Source organism: Carcharodon carcharias, chromosome 10 (assembly GCF_017639515.1).
Source record: "Carcharodon carcharias isolate sCarCar2 chromosome 10, sCarCar2.pri, whole genome shotgun sequence".
In the NCBI taxonomy this organism is placed as follows: Eukaryota; Metazoa; Chordata; class Chondrichthyes; order Lamniformes; family Lamnidae; genus Carcharodon; species Carcharodon carcharias.
The window spans coordinates 65,525,872-65,547,542 of NC_054476.1; the positions used below are offsets into that span (position 1 = coordinate 65,525,872).

Consider the following 21,671-nt stretch of genomic DNA (forward strand, 5'->3'; position numbering starts at 1 on the left):
CACACTGGGAACAAGCAATCAAGTGAGATTCCAGCCTTGTTCACATTGACACATTGCTATTGCAGAACAAGTTGCAGTTTATCTGAAGTGTTTGTGTGGTAGCCCCTAATAGCGTGATTTAGGGGTCCTATTTGCTTGTTTAGGGTACCTGTTAATGAGACATACTAAACTACAAGACTTAGAAAAGTTGACAGCTCAAAAACATACAACTGAAACACAGCTTTGGAGAAAAGCCTGTCACCAAGGCCACTGTTTTAAAGTGACTGAAGTGCTGCGGCAGCTCTCATGTCACAGCTGTTCTACTGCTAGGCAGCTGACTTGGTTCAGCAGATAATAAAACCTGGGTATTTACAGCTTGATCTTGGGAATGTGATTACAGCATATCTGTAACACTGATGCCAAACTAAACATTGATGGCATCGAAAATGCCATGGAGGATGAATGCTATCTATGTGAGTTAGCAGACCCATAGCTCACTATATCTAAGCAGCCTGAGACAGCAATAAACAAAGCAATTAGAATTTGAGTTGAAAACAGAAAATGCTATAAATATTCAGCAGGTCTAGTAGCGTTCAGTAAAGGGAAATAGTGGTGAACTGGTAGTGTCACTGGACTAATAATCCAGAGCCAGGTAATGCTGGTATTTTTGTTTTTGTTCTAGATTTCAAGCATCCACAGTATTTTGCTTTTAATGCTCTGGGGACATGGGCTGAAATCATACCACAGCAGCTAGTGGAATTTAAATTCAATTAATAAAAGCTGGAAGGAATTAAAATCTAATCTCAGTTATAGTAATCATGAAAATATCCTAATGGATGTCCAGGCTTTCAACATCCACTAAGCTTGTTGAAGCAGCTGTGCCCAGAGAAGACATTGATTGACAGCTCAGGCCCTCTGATTTCTGCTGTCAATTTCACAATATTTGATTACGCAAGTTAAGTGGTTTTAAGGGTTTGTAGTTTTTGTTATTGATACTTTAAAGGGTTTGAATGAGTGACACTTTTATTAGCTTGTAGTGAAATGACTTTTTTTCTGCATTGGAGAAAGTTATGAATGAATTACTTTTATAAAGCTTTTTTTATATACATTTCACTATAAACTATTGGGTTCATTGGTTCTAGACAGTTTATAGTGGATCAATGGGCATGGAAAGGCCAGAGTTTGGCATAGGGGGCATGAGGGACCATAGGGGGCTGGGTGGAAGGGTAGAACTTGACATAGGGGTCATGAGGGGCTATGGAGGGTGACAGTGGAGCATGAGGTGGCATGGGGAGAGTTTGGAGGGTGAGAGGTTGTGAGAGGTGAGGGCTGGAGCACCTTTGTGTTTTTATTTTAAATGGGACAAAGTCCCACAGCACCGAAGTGGCCTTTTAAAAAGCTCACCTCCATACTTGGCAGCCCCTGTGTCTGCCTCCAAACTTCTTCCTGGGTCAGCTGGCCAGACTCCAGGCGTGCACCCCCACCCAGGGTGAAGACCCCACCTTTGCGGGCTCTTTGTCCCATGGTGAGTGGGCCAATCCAGGAATTTTCCTGACCCCGCTACCTGCTTCGAGAATCCAAGCCAACATTTCAAATCGAATATGACTGTTGTTCAGACCTCTGAACAGTTCAAAAGAACAGCCAAAGAGTCATATTTGATTCAAGACATTAACTCTGTTTCTCTCTCCACAGATGCTGTCAGACCGGATGAGTATTTTCAGCACTTTCTGTTTTTAATTCAAATTTTCACCATCTGCAGTAGTTTGCTTTTATGCTCCAATTTGAGCTATTTTGCTGTATCAGTGTAGTTGTGTCCCCAATGGTCATGCACAAACTGTACAGTGCCCTGGATAAAATTTAAATGGAGCAGAGGGGATAAACCACTCTGATACTAGAAAGACATCTCTGAAGAACAAGTCAAAAAACTGGTTCTTTGCTCTCTCAAAAAGAGATATATAAGATCCTTTATAAGCTGGCATGATACTTAGAATAAAGAAACAACCACAAAGCAATACTTTAAAATATGCCAAAGCAGTAAGACAAAAGGTGAAACGATTGAGCTTGTGAAGGGCAAGCACAAGACAGAGATGAGAATGGATGGCTATGAAATTCCACGCCATTTTCATTGCTTCTTAGGCTCTGAAATGCCTGTGATTTTCATTTTTGTCAACTGCTGGTTGACACATGTTATTTCTGTCCCATATTGGCTGTGCTTCAGCTTCCTTTGCTGCCTGAATTCTCCCAAGTAATGTGCATGCCTACTCCAACTGGATGGTAATAAAAATAGATGTAACTGAGGATGACTGGAATTGGAGTTCCCAAAATCCAGGACATATATCCCCAGTGCACTGAAGGTAACCTACAATGTAACAGGAGATTGACCTGTTGCTAGTATTAGCTGAGACTGGTGGATGTGATTTAATTTGGAGCCAGAAGCCTGGGGAAACTTTCAAGGGAGATTGCTGGAGTTACACATAAGTTTTCAAATTGTTTTTTCTTTGCTTTGCACCTATATAGAGCTAGACTTGCCCCTGATAACTTTGGGCCAATGAGACTACCCACATATTTTTGCACCCATCATTAAGAGGCTCTAGCCTAAGCACTACCCATGGGATCTGCAATGACTATTGTTTGCAGTTTTGGTGGAGGAAAGGAATAAAGATGGCATTTGAGTGGGCATACAAAATATTACCCTCTCGCCAAAGAACTCACAGCCATCCAGATAGCCTGAGGATCTCAGAGGCTATAAATGAAGTGATAAAAACATCATCATCGAGCCATTGTTTCCAGGACTGTCACTGACCTCATCTCCTCTGGAGATCTTCCTTCCACAGCTTCCAACCTGATAGTCGCCAACCCACGGACAGCCCGCTTCTACCTCCTACCCAAAATCCACAAACAGGACTGTCCTGGCAGACCGATTGTGTCAGCCTGCTCCTTTCCCACGGAACTCATTTCTCGCTATCTTGACTCCCTTCTCTCTCCCCTTGTCCAGTCCCTTCCCACCTACATCCGTGATTCCTCTGACACCTTACCTCACATCAACAACTTCCAGTTCCCTGGCCCCAACCGCCTCCTCTTCACCATGGATGTCCAATCCCTCTACACCTCCATCCCCCACCGGGATGGTCTGAGGGCTCTCTGCTTCTTCCTCGAACAGAGGCCCGAACAATCCCCATCCACCACTACCCTCCTCCATCTGGCTGAACTTGTTCTCACACTGAACAATTTCTCCTTTAACTCCTCTCACTTCTTCCAAATAAAAGGTGTGGCTATGAGTACCCGCACGGGCCCCAGCTATGCCTGTCTCTTTATTGGGTATGTGGAACATTCCTTGTTTCAGTTCTACTCTGGCCCCGTCCCACAACTCTTTCTCCGGTACATCGATGATTACTTCGGTGCTGCTTCATGCTCTCGTCGAGACCTGGAAAAATTTATTAATTTTGCTTCCAATCTCTAACCCCTCATCATTTTCACATGGTCCATCTCTGACACTTCCCTTCCCTTCCTTGACCTCTCTGTCTCAATTTCTGGTGATAGACTGTCCACCAATATCCATTACAAGCCTACCGATTCCCAGAACTACCTCGTATACAGCTCCTCACACCCCGCTTCATGGACGGACTCTATCCCGTTCTCTCAGTTCCTTCGCCTCCGTCGCATCTGTTCTGATGATGCTACCTTCAAAAACAGTTCCTCTGACATGTCCTCCTTCTTCCTTAACCGAGGTTTTCCACCCACAGTAGTTGACAGGGCCCTTTACCGTGTCCGGCCCATCTCCCATTCATCAGCCCTCACGCCTTCTCCTCCCTCCCAGAAACATGATAGGGTCCCCCTTGTCCTCACTTATCACCCCACCAGCCTCCACATTCAAAGGATCATCCTCTGCCATTTCCGCCAACTCCAGCATGATGGCACCACCAAACACATCTTCCCTTCATCCCCCCCGGCAGCATTCCGTAGGCATCGTTCCCTCCGTGACACCCTGGTCCACTCCTCCATCACCCCCTACTCCTCAACCCCCTCCTACGGCACCTTCCATTGCAAACGCAAGATATGCAACACCTGCCCCTTCACTTCCTCTCTCCTCACCTTCCAAGGGCCCAAACACTCCTTTCAAGTGAAGCAGCATTTCACTTGCACATCCATCAACTTAGTCTACTGCATTCGTTGCTCCCAATGCAGTTTCCTCTACATTGGAGAGACCAAACGCAGATTGGGTGACCGCTTTGCAGAACACCTTTGGTCTGTCCGCAAGAATGACCCAGACCTCTCTGTTGCTTGCCATTTTAACACACCACCCTGCTCTCGTGCCCACATGTCTGTCTTTGGCTTGCTGCATTGTTCCAGTGAAGCTCAACGCAAACTGGAGGAACAGCACCTCATCTTCCGACTAGGCACTTTACAGCCTTCCGGATTGAATATTGAGTTCAACAACTTTAGATCTTGAACTCCCTCCTCCATCCCCACCCCCTTTCCGTTTCTTCCCCCTCCTTTTTGTTTTTTCCAATAATTTATGTAGATTTTTCTTTTCCCACCTATTTCCATTATTTTTAAATGTATTCCACCATCATTTATCTTACCTTTTATGCCCTTTTAGTCTTATTTCACCCCACCCCCACTAGAGCTATCTGTACCTTGCTTGTCCTGCTATCCACTCTTAATTAGCACATTCTTTTAGATAATATCACCACCTCTGTCCTTTTGTCTGGGACATCTTTTGGTTATCTCCTCTTATCACTGCTTCCTTGTCCCAACAACCACCCCCCTTCTCTCCCCCTCCTCCCTTAAACCAGCTTATATTTCACCCCTCTCCTATTTTTACTTAGTTCTGTTGAAGGGTCATGAGGACTCAAAACATCAACTCTTTTCTTCTCCACCGATGCTGCCAGACCTGCTGAGTTTTTCCAGGTATTTCTGTTTTTGTTTTTGTTTTGCTATAAATGAAGTGTGTCAACTACTGCATGAAAACATGTGTGCAACAGTTATTTCACTTCTTCAGAGACTGACCTCATAGCTTGCACATCCTTCCAGTCTAAAATTGATATTCCAGCCAGATAAAACTAAAAAGACTAATTGCCTTCTTCAGCCAAACCTATCTTGTGATATTGTGCAAAAGTTCAGCATGCTGTAATATCCAGCCCCTCCTCCAGGACGCTGTTGGCTTGCAAGTTAGCTATACTCCAGAATGCTGTTGACAATCATTGTGCATTTCCACTTTTATTGCAATCATTGTGCAAATACTCATTCCCATTATAGTCCCATTGAAGCCATATGACCCAATACTGTACATGTTATCAATGAGGCATCAACTGATAGTCAATTTATAAAATTGACCTGTTTTTCAAGTTTTCAGGAGTCAAGGTAGAAGGTTGATGTAGCAATTAAAGGAATCCAGTTGCACCTTGGACAGGATGAGCAATGAGGCAACACAGTTCCAGTAACAGATAAGAAAAAATGGCTCACTTGATAAACTGAAATCAGAGCCACGAGTGAAGCAGTTTTTCCGGTGCAATGCTGCAAAATCACTGGAGCATTGAAAAGGTTGCATAGTGACTGTTGGACTCCCCTGTACGAATAATATTCTTCTTCTTGAGTTCTCTGCCTGAAGGTTGGTACGACCACAGCGCCACAAGGAGGCAGATCCCGAATCCACCACAGCCAGAATTCGGATCAAACCATGTACTGTTGGAACTAATCTGGTCTATACTGGCCATCCAGCAGCCCTCCACAGAGTGCAAGCTGCTGTGGCAATATGACTTTTACATACATGTTGTAGCTTGGAGCTATGGATGGTGATAGTAGAGGCTCCATTTTTTTCCATCACATGGCTAACCAGGAATCTCTCCCACTCTTGCCAGTTGACATTGCAAGGATTTACAAGTTGATACTCAGATAAAAGTAAAATGCTGCAGATGCTGGGAATCTGAAACAGAAATAGAAAATGCTGGAAGGACTCAGTAGGTCTAGCAGCATTTGTGGAGAGAGAAACAGAGTTAACGTTTCGAGCCTGTATGACCCTTCTTCAGAGCTGAAGAGAAATGGAAATGTGATGAAATTTATACTGTTTAAGTGGGGTGGAGCAGATGGAGTTGGATAGAAGGCCAGCGATAGGTGGGGGCTAAGGAGAGATTGACAAAGATGTCATGAGCTAAAGGACAAAGGGAGTGTTAATGGTAGTGGTAAGGGCTAAAAAAAGATGCTAATGGTGGCGTAAAGGTAAGAAAGCAAAATGTGATAATAGTAGAACAAGGGTAGCATTGTGTGAAAAAAGGATAGAAAATGGGATAGAAGGGGGGATAAAAAAGGGGACAAAACCAGGGATAAATGAATAAAAATAAAAATAAGTAGATAAAAAATAAAAATGAATGTAGAAAAGAGGGGATTAAAAAAGGTGGGGGGTGGGGGAGGATAGAGAAGAGAGTTCATGGTCTGAAGCTGTTGAACTCAATGTTGAGTCCAGAAGGCTGTACGCCTATTCAGAAGATGAGGTGCTTTTCCTCCGGTTTGCATAGGGCTTCACTGGAACATTGCAGCAGGCCAAGGAGGGACATGTGAGCATGAGAGCAGGATGGTGTGTTGAAATGGCAAGCGACAGGAAGGTCTGGGTCATACTTGCGACAGACCGGAGGTGTTCCGCAAAGCAGTCACCCAGTTTGTGTTTGGTCTGCAGTCTCTAGCTTACCTGCTCCACCCCCCATTAAGCAGTATAAATTTCATCACGTTTCCATTTCTCTTCAGCTCTGAAGAAGGGTCATACAGACTCGAAACATTAACTCTGTTTCTCTCTCCACAGATGCTGCTAGACCTGCTGAGATTTTCCAGCATTTTCTGTTTTTGTTTCAAGTTGATACTCAACCTGTTTAGCGCATAATGAACACACCTTCCCAGCCATCAAGTCCTTGAGTTTCTGACTCAGAGGCAGGGACACTTCCCACTGTGCCACAAGATCTCCAAAAATAGTATAAGCACTTCTAGAAGTACTGAAAACTAGTTGACACACACATTTTACTGACACATGGCACTGGTAACTAGCCAATACATTCATCCCCTGACTCACTGCGCACCAACAGCCAGTCCTGTTATCCACACTCCTGGCCAATTTAGTAGTACTGAATTTGTCCTGTAGCATACTGTGCAGGAACTAACAAACTATGAGCAAATGTCTATAAGTTTACTTTTACCGCTTCTTACAAAGGGTAGCCACCGCTTTGATACTCCCTGCTGCATGACTGAATGAAAAGCTTTAATATTACCATTTTATACAGCACTTCATCACCCCTCGGAAATCTCTCAAAGGCAATGAGTAATTTTTAAAAACACTTTGTTATACAGGTAAATTCAGTAACAATTCTACACATGCAAGAGTTATAAACAGCAAAGATCCAAAATGCACAGATTTTACTGGTATAAGTTGGTAGAGGAATATTGACTGGAATGTCTTCATGACATTTTCAAGAGCACCTGGAGAATGTTACCTATTGAGTCAAGCTGACTGAGGAACACAACAAGATGTGAAGCTGGGCAAATAACCAGATGGGTCACTGGCATAATTGTGCCACACCAGAATAAAACTAGTTTACACTTGGATTCACATCAGTTAGGTTGGTGGTGCAATTTATGAATATAGTTTAGATTTTATTTCCCTTTAGCTGTCCCTAAAAATTTCCTCCATCTCCTGAAGGCACTAACACTTCCTAATGTATGGTTCCATGGGTGTGGCACAAGCTTGGATTTGTCAGATGAAGCAGATTTATTCTCACCTAATGTTCATACTCACCCATTTCTAATACAGGTCACTTGATAATGATCAAGAGAGGAACATGTGAGCCAATTATAGTACCACTCCACCTCCACAGTTGAAACACAGTAACAGTACAGATTAGGGATTGTACCTGGCATTCGTCCAGCTCTACATGACTCAGTTCCCACTGGTACAATAAATTTCTGACTGAGCCAACAAAGACTTGCAAACTTGATTTTTAAATATCGTTCAGAGAACAATTTTTCAACATCTGATAAGTCTGTTTAGTATTCTTGTTTCAAAAAGTTCGCAAGACACAAAAGGATCATTGCAGTTAGTTATTATGCAAAACGTTTACACATTCATCGAGCATTAGATAATATGTGAGCTCCTTCAGAATCTTTCCATATTCATGAATGCATGACCTCAGTAGGAACCCCCATTCATATCTTTTAAATATCTGATTTCATTGGATGGTTTCTGTTGCTGTGTAATTAAACAAGTCTGTAAATAGCTTTCATTGATGTGCTATGGAGACAGAATGGCAACCACACCAAGGTATAGCCTTAGCGAAGAGTCAATACAGTTCCTTCCAGCCCAGCACTACTGCAGTTTGTCCTATCACTGCCTGCAATAGGGAAATTACCACATCCTGACCAACTAGCTGAGTGAATCCTTTCATTCCACGATGTGTATGGGAAATATATATACAAATACGCCTTAATTCTCAGGATATTGACAAGGCCACATTTGTTGTCCATTCCTGGTTGCTGTGGGACACTGGGTGGTGGGCATTGTACTTGAACTGCTGCAGTCCTGGTGCTGACATTTCTCCCATACTGGAGGTAGGCAGGGACTGCCAAAATATTGACCCAATATTGAGGAAGACAGGGTGGTGTGTCTAAGTCATTATGGTGTGTGACTTGAATGTGATGGTGCTTCCTTGACATAGCCTCTCATCTATTGCTGTGGTAGGAAAGGAAGGTGCTGTTAAATTAATCTTATTGACCTGTTGAAATGTATCTTGGAGATCAGGATATATCAAGTTAACTGCTCTGACCCAAATATTGGCAAGCGTTTGGAGTGTTGTGGTTGCAACTGGTGAGTGAGGAATACTTGAACTTGAATATTCTGTTGGGTGCATTGACCCTGGTTTCAAAGCTTGTATTTTTTGAGTCAGAACATAACTGAAAGGAAAACTGAAACTTCAGGTTTCTAGGAAAACTGAAACTTCATGTTTCTAGGGAAACTGAAATGAAACTTTAGGTTTTTGGGGAATCTGAAACTGGTTGAAACCAGACAATGACACAGAGGTATCCAAGCTCACATCACATAGCTGTGCAGCGCAGGCAGACTGATGAAGATGATAGCTGGATCCAGGAGCTGGCGATAGGCAAATACAAGGTGGCTGCAGTTGTTTCTGTTACTTAAAATAATTGACTGACCAGACTTGGCCACACAGTGCACAGCATTGTTACTGAAGGTTCAGATAAAGGTGAATTCTTGCTATCAAGACCATCATGAGCAGAGCTGAGGAGGTTCTGGAGAAGTATGCTATTTTATTGAAGATTGTACCCATGGAACTCGTTCATTGGGAGCTGATGTCATTTTGGATCAGTGGCTAAATCCTTGAAGAAAAGGAGCTGGAATTCTACCTGAGGAAGATCAGAGTTTTGAAGGACTTTGTGGCTGAAATTGGTGCCAATTATGCTGTGTGGACTGCTGAGTAAATCTGAGATCCACCTTTTCTGTATTTGCTATTTAATGTGTAATTTATGTTCATCGCAAATTGTCTACTAAAACATGTTTATGCTGATTTTGTTTTGATTGTTAAAATAAAAGTTATAAAAAAAATGAAATCTGGTCCATTGATTTGCACATGGGGTCATTTGGTTCTTTTGATTTGTTGACCTCCACAGAGGTCATAACAGAGAGAAAACAAAGGCTAGAAAATGGGCAACAAAAGAGTTGGTCAGTGGGTTACACTTCACTGCCAGGAGCCTAATGAATAAGGCAAATGAACTAAACATATCGATAGACACTTGATCTCATAGTTATCAGCGAAACATGGCTTTAAGAGGTCAAAAATAGCAGCTCAACATTCTTGGTTACAGAGTTTTCAGATGTGATACAGTGGTGGATTTAAAAGTGGGGTGTGTAAAGGGGGTCACAATATTGGTTAAAGAAACAATCACAGATGTGAGGAGGGATGGCATGCAAGAAGGATCATCCAATGAGGCCAGATGGCTTGAGCTGAAGAACAGAAAAGGGACAATTACACTGGGGGTCTATATATACTCTTGACAAACAGTCAGAGGGAGATAGAGGAGCAAGTAAATCAGCAAATTGATGAGATGTGCAGAAGCAATAGGGCAGTAATAGGGAATTTCAACTACCCTAATGTTACTGGGATAAAACTAGTGTGGAAGATAGAGAGGGTGCATCATTCTTAAAAAGCATTCAGGAGAACCTACTTAGCCAGTATATAGCAAACCTAATTGAGGGGCTATTCTGGATTTAGTTTTGGTAAATGAAGCTGGGATAGATGAAAGGGGTATAAATGTGAGTGAATTATGATCACTGTGACCAAAATGCAATTAGATATAGCATAGTTATGGAAAAGAATAATGATAGACAAAAAGTAAAAGTTTTAAATTGATGAAAGGCCAATTTTACCAAGTTGAGGTGTCCTTTGGCAAAAATGGACTGTAAACAGCAACTTGGAAGTATATCAGTGTCAGAGCTTTGGGAGGCATTCAAGGGCACGGACAGGAGATAGAGAGGGTTCAGAGAGCAAGAGGATAACTAAGGAAAAATTAAGGCTGATTGGAGATCAAAAAGATACTGTATGAGAAAGGCATGGACATGGTCCTTAATGGATGTTTTGCTTGTCTTCACAAAAGATGAGGATAATGCAGACATTGCAGTTAAGTAGGAGTGTGAAATACTGGATGGGAGTAAACATTAAAGGGCTTAGCATCTTTGCCAACTTGGCAGAAGAATTTCAGTGCTGCACTGCGGCGATGCTGGTTTTTTCTTTTAGTTCTAGCTTTTTAAAGAAAAAAGCTTCCTTCTTTAAATTGTTTGTTTCTCTTTCTCTTCTGTTTTTTGTTTTTTGTTGTTTTGAAGTGGACTATGGGTTTTTGGGCAGTGGAGCTGGCGAAGCTGGTATTAAACCAGATCGAGTGAGGCCAGAGTTGGGTAGGTGATGGTGGAGAGCAGGGCTTTACCGGGCCAGGGGCTGGAGTGAGCGAGGCCTTTCTGGAGCTTGGGGGAAGGCAGGCATGGGTCGAAGGAAATTTGGGCTTTATCGGGGTTGGGGGAGTGAGTCATTATAGGGCCGGGGGGAGCATGGCTTTGCAGGGCTGGGAGGAAAGTAGGGCCTTACGAGGCTGAGTAAAAGCAGGGCCTTACCAGCCCTGCAGTAGCGAGGCTTTACTGGGACCAGGGGTGGGGGGGAAGGAAGCGAGACTTCATCAGAGCCAGAGGAAGTGAGTCATTAGCAGGGCTGGGGGAAGCACAGCTTTACCAGGGCTGGCATGGGAGTAGGGCTTTACTGAGATACGGGCAAGCAAGACTTTACTGGGTCTGGGCTGGAGGGTGGTGGTGGAGCAGGGCTTTACCATGGCTAGGGCAAATGGGGTTTTACCTGGGGCCAGGAAGCAAGCCCACCAGGCCAGGCAAGGCTAAGGAGAAGCACAGCTGCTGAGGCCAAGCAGGATTAGAGGGAGGCGAGGCTGTTAATGATGGGAATGAGTGAAGCTGTCTACTGTTAAATCATGTACAACTGCCAGGCTCTGCTTGAACTCAGGATTTGCAAGTTACACCCATAATGTTGCCCATGTGGGCACCAACAAGAGATGACCTGTATTCAGGGCTGAGGCAACCTCAATTCAGGTTGAGAAGGCATGAGGCATTATGTGAAAAGGAGTGTGCAACATTTATCAACAAAGGACAACGTGATTTTGGGGCAGAGGCTGCCACAATTCAGACAGAGGGGGAAATGAGGAGGTGTGAGATAGCCAGTGAAAGGAGAGGGCAATGCTCACTACTTCCAGCTATTACTCTTAATCATGTCAGTTTAGTGAGAAATAAGATTGATGAGATTCAGACCTGCACAAGATTTTTGTCAGAATTCAGAGAGTGGAAATGTTTGGACATTCCAGCCAACATAATTGATGAAATCGATCCTCTGTGCCAAGATAGATTTGCTACTGCTACAAATAAATCCCAAGGAGGTGGGGGAGTATATGTATATATGCAAATAAATGCTGGTGGAAAAATTTTCAGGTTAAGAAATGTTCTTGCTTCGCTCACACTGAGTTACTTTGTGTGGCATTTAGACCCTTCAATAGTGCGCCATGATTTCAATCAATTACACTTTATTTTGGTATATATTCCACCACAGGAAGTAAAGACACAATTCAAGCAAATTAATCCACAGAAAGCATGGACACCCAGGTCAAATCAGTGGAAAATTTCTTAAGGCACGTGCGCATCAGTTGGCAGATTCTTTCTCTCTGGTCTTTCAGAAATTGTTTGACATGCATACAATTACTTGCTGCTGGAAATCAGCCGTCATCATCTCATCTGCTAAGAAGTTGCAGCCTGCTGTGCTGAACAATTGCTCTTACATTGAGTCATGAAGTGTTTTCAGCACATTGTACTAAAGTGTCTTTTAGATCCTCCTGGTCCACATATTGATCCTTTACACTTTGCCTATCAACTCAAGTCAGTGGATGACCTGGGTCCATCTAATTCAATAGCACATGGATAGATTAGGTAACTATGCTTGCGCTACCTTTGTCGATTTCTCATCAGTTTTTAGTACCATGCAACCATTCAAGCTTATTGAAAAATCTTGATGTCAAGTCTACTTTGGATCAGCTATTTCTTTCTGGGATTTACTCGGAACCCATGTTAACAAATGCTGGATTTCCTCAGGAATGTGTACTGCCGCCTTTACTTTTCATCCTCCAGATGAATGATTGTAGATCAGAGTACAATGACATTATTCTCTTCATACATCAGGATAATTATAAGTAAACTATAGGGATTTGGTGAATTTGTAAAATGGTGCGATAACAATTCTCAAACTGAATGAAAACACTAGTTATAGACTTTAGGAAAAAGGCAGTTAATTATATTGCTCCTCTGATGCTGCATGATGTGGACATTGAAACAGTTACTAACTGCAAGTATCTAGGTATCAAAGTAGATGATAAGTTGAATTGGATGGAATAGTTTACAGAGGTGGTGGCCAAGGGCATACATGATTATACTACCTCAAAATTAACATCTTTTGAGTAGATCCAACAATCACGAAACTTCTTTATACAGCTGTAATTGAGAAGGATATCCTTTTTGGATGTCTCATCTGGCACTGTTGTCTTAGGAAATAGAAGCATAGGCACAGGAGTAGGCCATTCAGCCCTTTAAGCCTGCTCCACCAATCAATTCAATCATGGCTAATTATCAATCCCTTTTTCCAACACTATCCCATATCCCTTTACGTCATTGACAGATTTCTAAATACCAATCACTGCTTTAAACATACTCAATGACTGAGCTTCTACAGCCCTCTGAGGTAGAGAATTCTAAGTGGCTTAGAATTTTTTGAAATTCTGTCCCCTGGTTCTCAACTCCCAACTAGGGGAAACACCTTACCTGCATCTATCCTGCCTATCCCTTTAAGTATTTGGTAGATTGCAATGAGATCACCCCTCATTCTTTGAGTGCTAGAGAATACAGGCCCAGTTTTCCCATTCTCTCTTCATAGGACAGTCCCACTATCCCGGGAACAAGTCTAGTGAATCTTCATTGCACTCCCTTTTGGCAATAATATCCTTCCTAAGGTAAGGGGACCAAAACAGCACACAGTACTCCAAGTGTGGTCTAACCAAGGCTCTATACAATTGAAGCAAGCCTTCGTTATTCCAGTGCTCAAATCCTCTTGCGATAAAGACTAACATACCATTAGCCTTCCTAATTGCTTGCTGCAACTGCATATTATTAGCCTTCAATTATTTTTTGACAAGGATACCCAGCTCCCTTTGTACATATACACTAATTTATCACCATTTAAGAAATACTCCGCACATCTGTTCCTCCTACCAAAGTGGATCTTATTTTTCCACATTATATTCCATCTACCATATTCTTGCCCACTCATTAAGTCTGTCCAAATCTCCTTGAAGCCACTTTGCAACTTCCTCACAACACACATCCCAACCTAGCACTGTTTTCTGTGACTTGGAAATGTTACATTTGGTTTCCACATCCAAATCATTGATATATATTGTGAATAACAGGGGCTCAAATACTGATCCTTGTGGAACCCCATTAGTCACTGCCTACCAATGTGAGAACGCCCTGTTTTTTTCTTACCTGCCTGTTAACCAATCCTTAATCCGTGCCAGTATATTATCTCCTATCCCAAGTGCTTTAACTTTGCTAACCAACTTCCTTAGGGGGACTTTATTGAAGCCTTCTGAAAATTCAAGTACACTACATCCACCAACTCCCCTTTATCAATTCTGTTAGTAACATCCTCAAAAAAACTCCAACAGGTTTGTCAAACATGATTTCACATTCACAAATCCATGTTGACTAAGGCAAATCAGATTATTATCTAGGTATATATTTATCACATCCTTTGTAACAAATTCCAACATTTTCCCTACTACTGATGTAAGACCAACAGGTCTGTAGTTCTCTGTTTTCTCTCTTCCTCCCTTCTTAATAATGGGGTGACATTTGCTGCCTTCCAATCTGCAGGAACCGTTCCACAATCTATAGAATTTGGGAAGATGATCACCAATGCATCCACTATCTCCATAGCTACCTCTTTCAATACATTGGGATGTAGAATATCAGGTCCTGGGGACTTATAAATCTTCAGTCCCGTTAATTTCTTCAATACCATATTCTTACTAGTACCAATTTCCTTCAATTCCTCATTCTCCCTCGTCCCTTGGATCTCTAATTCTGGGAGATTTTTTGCATTAGTGGGGAGGCGATGATGCAATGGTATTGTAGCTGGACTAGTAATCCAGAGACAAAAAAACAAAAATTGCTGGAAAAACTCAGCAGGTCTGACAACATCTGTGGAGAAAAAGATAGAGTTAATGTTTCGAGTCCGTATGACTCTTCTTCTGAAGGAGTGCCATACAGTCAGGAGGGAGTTGCCCTGGGAATCTTCAACATTGACTCTGGACCCCATGAAGTCTCATGGCATCAGGTCAAACATAGACAAGGAAACCTCTTGCTGGTTACCACATACTGCCCTCTTTCAGCTGATTAATCAGTGCTCTTCCATGTTGAACACCACTTGGAAGAAGCACTGAGGGTGGCAGCACAGAATGTATTCTGAGTGGGGGGCTTCAATGTCCATCACGAAGAGTGGCTTGGTAGCATCACTTCTGACCGAGCTGGCCGAGTCCTAAATGACATAGCTGCTAGACTGGGTCTGTGGCAGATGGTGAGGGAACCAAGAGGGAAAAACCTACATGACCTTATCCTCACCAACCTGCCTGCTGCAGATGTATCTGTCCATTAAAGTGTCGGGAAGGGTGACCATCGCACAGTATTGTGGAGACGAAATCCTGCCTTCACATTGAGGATACTCTCCATCGTGTTGTAAGGCACTACCACCGTGCTAAATAGGATGGATTTTGAACAGATCTAGCAACTCCTGATTGGACATCCATGAGGCGCTGTGGGCCATCAGCAGCAGCAGAATTGCACTCAAACACAATTTGTAACCTCATGGCCTGGCATATTCCCCACTCTATCACTACCATCAAGCCAGGGGATCAACCCTGGTTCAATGAAAAGTGCAGGAGGGCATGCCAGGAGCAGCACCAGGCATTCCTAAAATTGAGGTGTCAACCTGGTGAAGCTATAACACAGGACTACTGGTATGCCAAACAACATAAGCAGCAAGCGATAGACAGGGCTAAGCGATCTCAGAACCAGTGGATTAGATCTAAGCTCTGCAGTCCTACCACATCTGGTAATGAGTGGTGGTGGACAATTAAACAACTCACTGGAGGAGGAGGTTCCACAAATATCCCCATCTTCAATGATGGAGGAGCCCAGCACATCAGTGTAAAAGATAAGGCTGAAGCATTTGCTACAATCTTCAGCCAGAAGTGCCAAGTGGATGATTCATCTCGGCCTCCTCCAGAGATCCACAGCATCATAGATGCCAATCTTCAGCCAATTCGATTCACTCCACGTGATAACAAGAAACGGCTGAAGGCACTGGATATTGCGTAGGCAATGGGCCCTGACAATATTCTGGCAATAGTACTGAAGGCTTGTGCTCCAGAACTTGCCGCGCCATTGGCCAAGCTGTTCCAGTACAGCTACAACACTGGCATCTACCCAGCTATGTGGAAAATTGCCCAGGTATGTCCTGCACACAAAAAGCAGGACAAGTCCAACCCAGCCAATTACCGACCCATCAGTCTACTCTCGATCATCAGTAAAGTGATGGAAGGGGTCATCAACAGTGCTATCAAGCGGCACTTACTTAGCAATGACCTGCTCACTGACGCCCAGTTTGGGTTCCACCAGGGCCACTCAGCTCCTGACCTCATTACAGCCTTGGTTCAATCATGAACAAAAGAGCTGAACTCCCGAGGTGAGGTGAGAGTGACTGCCTTTGACATCAAGGCCGCATTTGACAGAGTGTGGCATCAAGGAGTCCTAGCAAAACTGGAGTCAATGGGAATCAGAGGGAAAACTCTCCACTGGTTGGAGTCATACCTAGCACAAAGGAAGATGGTTGTGGTTGTTGGAGGTCAGTCATCTCAGCTCCAGGACATCACTGCTAGTGTTCCTCAGGGTAGTGTCCTCAGCCCAACCATCTTCAGCTGATTTATCAATGATCTTCCTTCCATCATAAAGTCAGGAATGAGGATGTTTGCTGATGATTGCACGATGTTCAGCACCATTCACGACTCCTCAGATACTGAAGCAGTCCATGTCCAAATGCAACAAGGCCTGGACAATATCCAGGCTTGGGCTGACAAGTGGCAAATAACTTCTACCACACAGGTATCAGGCAATGACCATCTCGAACAAGAGAGAATCCAACCATCACCCCATGATGTTCAATGGCATTACCATCACTGAATCCCCTACTATCAACATCCTGGGGGTTACCACTGACCAGAAACTGAACTGGACTAGCCATATAAATACTGTGGGTGCAAGAGCAGGTCAGAGGCTAGGAATCGTGAGACAAGTAACTCACCTCCTGACTTCCCAAAGCCTGTCCAATCCCTACAAAGCACAAGTTAGGAGTGTCATGGAATACTCCCCACTTACCTGGATGAACACAGCTCCCACAACACTCAGGGGGCTTGACACGGTTCAGGACAAAGCATCCCGACTGCATCCACAAACATTCCGTCCTTCCACCACCAACGCACAGTAGCAGCAGTGTGTACCATCTACAAGAGGCATTGCAGGAATTCACCAAGGCTCCTTTGACAGCACCTTCCAAATCCACAAGCACTACCATCTAGAAGGACAAGGGCAGCAGATAGATGGGAATATCACCACCTGGAAGTTCCCTTCAAGTCGCTCACCACCCTGACTTGGAAATATATTGCCGCTCCTTCACTGTTACTGGATCAAAATCCCGGAACTCCCTTCTCAACAGCACTGTGGGTGTACCTACACCACGTGGACTACAGCAGTTCAAGAGGGCAGCTCACCACCACCTTCTCAAGGGCAACTAGGGATGGGCAATAAATGCTGGCCCAGCCAGCGAAGCCCACATCCCATGAATGAATAAAAATCTTCCTCAGTGAAGACAGAGACAAAGTAATCATTTAGCTTCTTTGCCATTTCTCTATTCCCCATTATGAATTCTCCTGATTCTGTCTACAATGGATCCATATTTGTCTTAGCTAAACGCTTTCTTTTTACATACCTATAGAAGTTTTTATGGTCCGTTTTCTTGCTAATTTAAATTCATATCCTATTCTCCCTTTATCAGTTTCTTGGTCCTCCTTAAGATTACCGTAAACCAGCTTATATTTCACCCCTTCCTTGGATTCACCTAGTTCTGTTGAAGGGTCATGAGGACTCGAAACGTCAACTCTTTTCTTCTCCGCCGATGCTGCCAGACCTGCTGAGTTTTTCCAGGTAATTCTGTTGTTTTGTTCAGATTCCACCTGCCCCAGAACTGGTCTCAATGTCTCAGAAATCTGATGCCCTCCCTCATACACCAATCGTCCAGCCACATGTTCAATCCTCCAATCCCTATGCTCACTAGCACATGGCACTGGGAGTAATCCTGAGATTAATGCTTTTGAGGTTCTGTTTTTAAATTTCCTTCCTAACTCCGTAAAATCTGCTTTCAGGCCCTCACCCCTCTTCCTACCTGTCATTGGTACCAATGTGGAGCATGATCTCAGGCTGTTCACCCTCCCCAGAAGGATGCCCTATAGCCACTGACATCCTGGACCCTGACACCAGGAATCAACACACTATCCTGGAGTCACATTTACAGCCATGGAAATGCCTATCAGAATCCCATAGAAAAGTTACAGCACAGGAGGCTGCCATTCGGCCCATCTTGTCCATGCCAGCCTGAGGACACTCAGGTGCCTTTTTTAATCCCACCTTCCTGCACCCGGCCCATAGCCCCGCAGCTTATAGCACTTAAGGTGCAGATCCAGGTACTTTTTAAAAGAGTTTAGAGTTTCTGCCTCTACTACCATTGTGGGCAGCGAATTCCAGATACTACCCTCTGCGTAAAAAAAGTTCTTCCTCATGTTCCCCCAACACCTTCTGCCGCTTATCTTGAATCGATGACCCCTGGTTCTAGAATTCTCCACCAAGGGAAACAATTTTATTCTATCCACTCCATCTATTCCCCTCATAATTTTGTACACCTCAATCAAGTCACCTCTCAGCCTTTGTTCTAAGGAAAATAACCCCAGCCTACATGATCTCTCTTCATAGCTACACTTTTTTAACCCTGGTAACATTTTTGTAAACCTCCTCTACATTCTCTCCAGAGCTATTACGTATCCCCAATTACTAATGCTCTTCCAATCTTCTTCCTCCTCTCCTGTGCAGCTGAGCCACCCACGGTGCCACAGGTTTGGCTCTGGCTGCACTCCCAAGGAAACATCACCCTCACCAGTATCCAAAATGGAAAACCGGTTAGCAAACAAGATCAACTCGGGGCTCCCGAACTACCTATCTGGTTCTCAGACTGCCTGGTGGTTACCTGTTCCTTCTCTGCCTGCATGTTCTTAACCTGCAGTGTGACCACCTCCCTAAATGTGCTATCCACACATTTTTCTGCTTCACAGATGTACCACAGTGACTCCTGCCGCCACTCGGGTTCTGAAACCCGGAGCTCTAGCTTCTGTAGCTGGGTGACACTTCCTGCAGATACGTGTTCGTCTCGGACACATGGTGTGCCTATGAGTTCGCACATATCGCAAGATGTACATTCCACTTGGCTGAGCTGACCTGCCCTACTGTAACTTTAAAAATTATTTATTACAATTGGGATAAGTAGAATAACTTACAAGTTACCAGCTTCTTCCCGTGTACCGAAGTAAGAACTAACTACTGGAGGCTGATAAAGGTAGTAAATGAAAGGAGCACCTCCCTCACCAAACTCCCAGCTTGATACACTGTGGACTCCACGTAGCACTGAGAAACCAGTTTTTATACTTTCTGAAAAGCAAATGATTCAAGCTCTGAAAACCAGTTTAAGCTAGCAACCTAATTTACTAGCTGCAGCTGCTCTGAGAGCTTGTGTACCCTTGTTTAAGGCAGGAATAAATTTAACTTCTCTTAACTTTAACTTCGAGTAATTTTTAGTTGATTGCTATTAAAAGAAAATCTAGATGTTAGATGGAAATTAACCCTTAAAACTCCCTCACTCACCAGGCCCTAAGGGTACAGAGATTATTGAACCAGGCAGGAAGGATATTTGATGAGCAAAGCTTTTTTGATGAAATCTAAAAATTTTGATGAGTGTCATGAACAATGAGAACCACCCCTTGTTTCAGCATTACTGCTGGTTGTGTTCAGGGAAAAAGCTATAATCCTTCAGATGTAGGGCAAATCAGTTTCTGAACTCGCTTGTGCCCTTCTCTGTAAAAACTTTTAACAGGAGTTTGATGTATGGATGAAGATATGCACTCAGAGGTGGGACTTACTATTTTAATGCAATGGAATAGTTTTCCTTATACATATTTAAATAAAGTTAGATCTGTGTTTAACAAATGAGCAATGCTACCCGAAATGAATTTCTGTTTGGATAATAAAGTGAAATTGAAAGTGAATAAATCACCAAACTTGGAAGAAATATATCCCAGGCTGTTAAGAGAAACAAGGGAGGAAACAGCGGAGGGTGTGACCATCATTTTCCAATCCTCCCTGACTACTGGCATAGTGCTGGAGGACAACTAACATTGTATTGTTTCAAAGGGGAGGAAAGAACAGAATGAATTATTACAGGCCAGATAGTGCAACTTTAGTGGTGAGCAAATTGCTGGAAAAATATCTGAGACTGGGTATAAATCATTATTTAGGAAGGCATGGATTCATCAAGGACAGTCAGCATAGATATGTTGAGGGAAAGTCATGTGTGACTAACTTGATTAAATGTTTTTTGAGGCAGTAACAAGTGTTGATGAGGGTAGCACATTTGATGTATTTACGTGGATTTTAGCAAGGCTTTTGATGAAGCCCCACTTGCCAGGCAGGTCAGAAAAAGCAAGAGTTACTGGGATCCAAGGGTAAGCTTGATCCAAATTTGGCTTAAGTGGCAGGAAGCAAAGGATAATGGTTGAGGTGTTTTTGTGCCTTGAAGGCTGTTGCAATGGGGTTCAGTGCTAGGTCCTTTGCTTTTCATAGCATATATAAACAATTAGAGTGCATGACTAAGAGGTTTGCAGATGAAACAAAAATTGTTGCGTGACGGAGGTTATCTGCAGAAAGCTATCAATGGACTGGTCAAATGCATAAGTGGGAAACTGGATTCAAACCAGAGTTGTGAGGTGATGCATCTGGGGAGAACAATGAAAGTAAGGGAATTAACAAGAAATGGTAGGATACTGAAAAGTGTACAGGAAGAGAGGGACATTGGGAAGCATGTCCATAGATCCCTGAAAATGGGACAGGTAGTAAAGGTGTTAAGACAGCATACTGGATACTTCCCTTTATTGGCCAAGGCCTACATGTACAGGGAGGTTATGCTTGAGCTATATAAAATGTTAATTAAACCACAGCTGGAATGCTACATACAGTTCTGATCACATTACAGAAAGGATGAGATCACGCTAGAAGTTTGAGCAGAAAATTACAAGGATATTGGCAGAATTGGAGAATTTTAGCAGAGGAAAGATTTGATAAACTAGATGGATTTATTTGTAACAGAGGGGAGATTTAACAGAGGTGTATAAAATTTTGGTGGGTCAAGGTAGAGTGGATAGGAAGGACCTATTTCAATTTGCAGAGGGGTGAATAGCCAAGGGGCATGGATTTAAAGTAATGGCAGAAGAGTTAGAGGGGAGTTGGAGAATGTTTTTCCACCAAAGGATGGTAGGGGCTCGTAATTCACTGCCTGAAAGAGTGGTTGCAGCAGAAATTTTCATTGCGTTTAAAAAAAACTTGGATAAGCACTTGAAGTGCTATAATTTATAGGGACTATAGATCAAGAGTTGGAATGTAACATTACGCTGGATAGCGTTTTCAGCTGGTACAATGGGCCAAAGGGTCTCCCCTTCTGTGCCACAGATTTATATGCCGTTTGTCAGCCAAGACTTGAATGTTATTCAAGATCTGCTGTAGGCTTAGAGTTGCCAACCCCAGAGGGTTGGCCTGGAGTCTCTAGGAATTGAAGATCAATCTCCAGGACATTGCTGTGTGCAACTGTGGAGAAAAATCATTGGGATATTGAAAA

General features: G+C 43.3%; 1 protein-coding gene across 1 annotated transcript in view; it reads left to right on the forward strand.

The window, feature by feature from the left end:
- Positions 1-5,869, forward strand: part of slc22a18 (solute carrier family 22 member 18) — a 132,871-nt gene extending 127,002 nt beyond the window's left edge. The window contains exon 10 of the mRNA XM_041197376.1: positions 5,329-5,869. Within this exon, the coding sequence (XP_041053310.1) occupies positions 5,329-5,360 (32 nt within the window). The 3' untranslated portion in view covers positions 5,361-5,869. The remainder of the gene's footprint in view (positions 1-5,328) is intronic.
- The last annotated feature ends 15,802 nt before the right edge of the window (positions 5,870-21,671 follow it).